The following is a 5,000-nucleotide window of genomic DNA, read 5'->3' as shown; positions in this document are numbered from 1 at the left end:
ACACACCTGTACCCTGTACCACACACACCTGTACCCCGTACCACACACACCTGTATCCCGTACCACACACACACCTGTACCCTGTACCACACACACCTGTACCCCGTACCACACACACCTGTATCCCGTACCATGCACACACCTGTACCCCGTACCACACACACCTGTACCCCGTACCACACACACCTGTACCCCGTACCACACACACACACCTGTACCCTGTACCACACACACACCTGTACCCTGTACCACACACACCTGTATCCCGTACCACACACACACACCTGTACCCTGTACCACACACACACCTGTACCCCGTACCACACACACCTGTACCCTGTACCACACACACCTGTACCCCGTATGATGTGTCTCTCTGCTTATATCAGTATCCCAGGACCCCAAGGATACCCCACCTGCCCCCACTGCTGAAGAGATGCTGAGCGTGAGTGGTGTGTGTGTGTGTGTGTGTGTGTGTGTGTATGTGTGTGTGTGTGTGTGTGTGTGTGTGTATGTGTGTGTGTGTGTGTGTGTGTGCCTGCATGGGTGTTTGTGTTGGTGGGTAGAAATTGTCTTGTTTTGTTGAGTCACTTGTGGATAAATAAATTGGTTTAAAATTAGTATCTCAAGCTAGTACCTCAAGCTGTGTGTGGTGTGTGTGTGTGTGGTGTGTATGTGTGTGTGTGTGTGGTGTGTATGTGTGTGTGTGTGTGTGTGTGGTGTGTATGTGTGTGTGTGTGTGTGTGGTGTGTATGTGCGTGTGTGTGTGTGTGTGTGTGTGTGTGTGTGTGTGTGTGTGTGTGTGTGTGTGTGTGTCTCTGTGTGTAGCAGGAGAAGCAGTGCAGTGCTGTGTTGGAGGAGGAGCTGGCTGAGATGGAGCAGAAGTGGCGTGCGCAGTGCAGTCTGACTGAGAGCCTGACGCTGCAGCTGGCAGCCGAGGAGGAGCGCCACAAGGTGAGCCCCCCCCCTCCCATGGCCAGGGTCAGGGTGAGCCCCCCCCCTCCCATGGCCAGGGTCAGGGTGAGCCCCCCCCCTCCCATGGCCAGGGTCAGGGTGAGCCCCCCCCCCTCCCATGGCCAGGGTCAGGGTGAGCCCCCCCCCTCCCATGGCCAGGGTCAGGGTGTCCCTGTGAGGGCAGAGAGCGGCAGTGAGGGGGCTGCAGGGAGCTTTTGCTGATGCAGGCGGAGAGGGGGGAGCTTTCACACACTGCTGTGGTGAGGGCCTGGATCCTGTAGATCACCCTAATGGCCCACAGTGTCTGTGTCTGAAGGTGCCTTTATCTGGCCTGCTCTCCCTGAGAGTCACTCTGTGAGAGCGGCCTGGCCCTCTGTTAGATGGTTAAAGTCTTCCTCAGAGTTTCTGTTTGACGTGTTTGTAACGTCTGCCTCACAGAGCCAGATGGCAGAGAAGGAGCAGGAGGTGAAGATGCTGGAGGAGCGAGTGGTGGAGGTTCTGAAGGAGAAGGAGAAGCTGGAGGAGGTGAGGCAGACCGCCGCCCTGCTGGCCTGTCTCTCAGTGTGAGTGTCGCAGCGTGTGTCACAGCCACGCCCCTCTGCTGTACAGGAGCTTCAGAGAGGGGCAGAGGGGCCGCAGGACAGGATGGAGCAGGGCTCACGGTCAGAGGGGGCCACGCCCATATTCCTGCACTACCCCATTCCCTACCCACAATGCCCGGCAGAGCTGCAGTTTGGGAACCCCTACTCCTCACACCCTGCACGAGGTGGGCGATCTTTCTGCAATTCCACTCCTTTACACCACATGCTGAAGCACGTGTTGTCGTGGTGACACATCCTGGTCTCTGCCCCCCCAAGGCGGAGCGGACAGTGAGTTCCCCCCCGGGCCCCTCGGTGTGGGACCCCCCTCCCAGGACAGCGATGTGGTCTGTATCCAGCCAACCAGAAACCTGAACCCCCCCGATGGCCTGGAGGAGCCCAAGGGGTGCAGCAACGTGAGACCCCCCCCCCACACCCCATCGCTCTGTCCCCCAGATCTCACACACCTCCTCCAAACGCCAGCTTCATGGTCGCCCGTCCTCCCTCCCCCTCTCTCGCCTCCCTCCTTCTTCTCTCCCCTCTGTTTCCCTCCTGTCATCCCCCCATCTCAGGCTGGGGCTGAAGGCGAACAGAAGGAAGGGAATTTACATAAATCCTCAGTTACAGTGCACTGCAGCAGCTCGTTAGAGAGGAGAGGAGAGATAATTGGGAGCGTGTGAGTGATTAGAGGGATAAAGTAAAGGCTAATTGTGATTGGAGGGTCAGGCTGGTGAGTGGTGGAGCGCAGAGTTCTGGCCTGTGCTCTTTGCTGCAGCAGAGAGACCACGACCCCCGCGGCAGCGCCGAGCCTGTGCTGCATTACAGCGATGTTAACCTTTCGCTGGAGACGGGTGCGAGCCGACAGCAGAGCAGCTGTCACTGTTACCGAGCCTAAACGCTGCCTCTCTGTCTCCCTCCAGCAGGGCGGCGCTGCCGAGGCCTTCAGTGGCAGCAGGACCAGCTTTTGCTTTGACTCCAGGTAACACACTCACACACTCCTTCACTGTCTCACACACACACACACACACACTCCCTGTGTCTCACACACACACACACACACACACACACACTCCCTGTGTCTCACACACACACACACACACACACACACACTCCCTGTGTCTCACACACACACACACACACACTCACACACTCCTTCACTGTCTCACACACACACACACACTCCCTGTGTCTCACACACACACACACACACACACACACACTCCCCGTGTCTCACACACATACACACTCCCTGTGTCTCACACACACACACACACACACACACACTCCCCGTGTCTCACACACACACACACACACACACACACACTCCCCGTGTCTCACACACATACACACACACACACTCCCTGTGTCTCTCTCACACACACACACACACTCCCTGTGTCTCTCTCACACACACACACACACACACACACACACACACACTCCCTGTGTCTCTCTCACACACACACACACACACACACACACACACACACATACACACGCACACACACACACACACACACACACACACACACACACTCCCTGTGTCTCTCTCTCTCTCACACACACACACACACACACACACACACACACACACACACACACACATACACACGCACACACACACACACACACACACACACACACACACTCCCTGTGTCTCTCTCTCTCTCACACACACACACACACACACACACACATACACACACACACACACACACGCACACACACACACACACGCACTCCCTCGCGGTGTTTCTCTGTGTTTGCAGGTCGGGCAGTCGGAGGCGCTGTCCGCTGTGTGAGCTGGTGTTCCCCCCGCAGTTTGAGCAGAGCCGTTTCGAGGAGCACGTGGACGGCCACTGGAGGGCGTGTCCCGTCTGCAGCCAGCAGTTCCCCCTCGACTGCAATCAGCAGGCGTACGAGAGGCATGTGCACATGCATTTCCACGGCAACACCCCCGATGCTCCCGCGGAGCAGCCGTATCGCCGCCCTGCTGGCCAGTTTGAGTAGCGCTGCTCCGTCATTTCTGGGTATTGAAGACTCTATTATGGGACCATACGCTGTCGTTATTTCATGTGTGAATGACATCACCTGTGACCACACCTGGCCACTGGGCTCGACAGGTGAGCTATTCATCTGCAGTGAGGTTGGCGGTGATGCACCGCATTGAATTGTGGGAGAGGACTCCAGCAGCAGGGGGGGGCAGAGGGGGCTTCTGGCTCAGAAATGCCCTGAACCGAATTGCACTGGATGTTAAAAGCTTTACTATGGATGTATTTATGGAAGGACATGGACTTTCTGTGTAAACATTGCCGTTTGCATTGCATCCAGATACAGAGTCACCAGGTCTGTCCAGCACACTGCTCAGCCTGCCTGCATATGGAGGCAGACATGCTTTTGTAGACCTCTGCTGTTCCAGAGCCAAAGCCTCTGAGAAGCTCTGGTGGTCCTTCTCTGTGTGTCATGGTCTCATTTAACCTCCCAGTCACACCGTTGCTCTCAGAGGACAGACTGGTCTAGTGATTCTGTGTCTCTCTGCCCTATTCAGCCTCTTCCTGCCGGCTGATCTGACTCCCGCAGCCTCTGAAATGTGGCCGCCCGGAGGCGTCTGTGTGAAACGCAGCTGAATAAACTCTGGGTGTGCGGCTGGCAGTACGCAGCTCACTCAGTAAACACTCCAGTCACTGATGTAATTCTTTATTTTCCAATGGAATCAGATGTACATTAATCAAGCAGCTTTTTTTTTTAAAGACAAGTCTGATGTGGTAAAATCACCTTCGGTTGACTTCCGTTGCCTTCAAACACATACGAGGAAACATGGTTTTCCACAGAAACATACCAAAATATAATTTAAAAGCACTTCCACAGACACACGTTACATCACATTCACTGTACACTGTATATGAAATGGCCCTTCACACTGCGCCTGCTGTTTAATACTGACACGCTGTTAAAGGCGGGGTCTCCACGGCGACCCTGGGTATCCTGGGGCTTTATGACTGTTTGGCAGGGCTGCAGAGAGCCCCGCCCACACACAGGCGGGGCCCGCCCCCTCCCACCTTCCCCAGGGTCACAGGGACGAGGGGAGGGGCGTGGCCAGGCGTCTGCGGTGCTGCTTTCACCGCAGCCGTGAGTCCCGTGGGTCTGAGCATAGCAACATGACAATAACGTGCTGATGTCACAGCCAGGCAGCCATGATGTCACAGCTCAGCAGCCGTGATGTCACAGCCAAGCAGACAAGTTGCCCACGTGAAACCAGATTTGCCAAACTCCTGTACCTGTGGACTTTGGCCCACAAACACAGTCCCAGGACTTCTACTGCAACCCCACCCATAATATGAAGAACCCACAGCTGCAGCTGATCCAGGATCAGTACTCAGTGGCAGGTCTGTCTGCAGGTCAGCAGCTGGGGGCCTGGTCTATCTGGCACTGTGAATAAACGCAGAGAAACACTAGGAATAAGGCTCC

General features: G+C 55.8%; 2 protein-coding genes across 3 annotated transcripts in view; one reads left to right on the top strand and one right to left on the bottom strand.

The window, feature by feature from the left end:
- The window catches only part of tax1bp1a (Tax1 (human T-cell leukemia virus type I) binding protein 1a), a 15,267-nt gene extending 11,020 nt beyond the window's left edge, over window positions 1-4,247 (top strand). Inside the window, exons 12-18 of one of the 2 annotated variants that reach the window (XM_036515758.1) lie at window positions 390-445; window positions 829-954; window positions 1,393-1,479; window positions 1,564-1,720; window positions 1,812-1,948; window positions 2,453-2,511; window positions 3,302-4,247. In XM_036515758.1, coding sequence (XP_036371651.1) covers window positions 390-445; window positions 829-954; window positions 1,393-1,479; window positions 1,564-1,720; window positions 1,812-1,948; window positions 2,453-2,511; window positions 3,302-3,542 — 863 coding nt within the window. In that variant the 3' untranslated portion in view covers window positions 3,543-4,247. The remainder of the gene's footprint in view (window positions 1-389; window positions 446-828; window positions 955-1,392; window positions 1,480-1,563; window positions 1,721-1,811; window positions 1,949-2,452; window positions 2,512-3,301) is intronic. The other variant, XM_036515760.1, reaches the window with a different exon arrangement.
- A 26-nt stretch (window positions 4,248-4,273) lies between these two features.
- jazf1a (JAZF zinc finger 1a) overlaps window positions 4,274-5,000 on the bottom strand; it is a 10,741-nt gene continuing 10,014 nt past the window's right edge. The window contains exon 6 of the mRNA XM_036515761.1: window positions 4,274-4,961. Coding sequence (XP_036371654.1) covers window positions 4,952-4,961 — 10 coding nt within the window. The 3' untranslated portion in view covers window positions 4,274-4,951. The remainder of the gene's footprint in view (window positions 4,962-5,000) is intronic.

Source organism: Megalops cyprinoides, chromosome 21, assembly GCF_013368585.1.
Source record: "Megalops cyprinoides isolate fMegCyp1 chromosome 21, fMegCyp1.pri, whole genome shotgun sequence".
Lineage (NCBI taxonomy): Eukaryota > Metazoa > Chordata > Actinopteri > Elopiformes > Megalopidae > Megalops > Megalops cyprinoides.
Note: the sequence above shows the minus strand (reverse complement) of the source record. Positions and strands in the feature narration are given on the sequence as shown.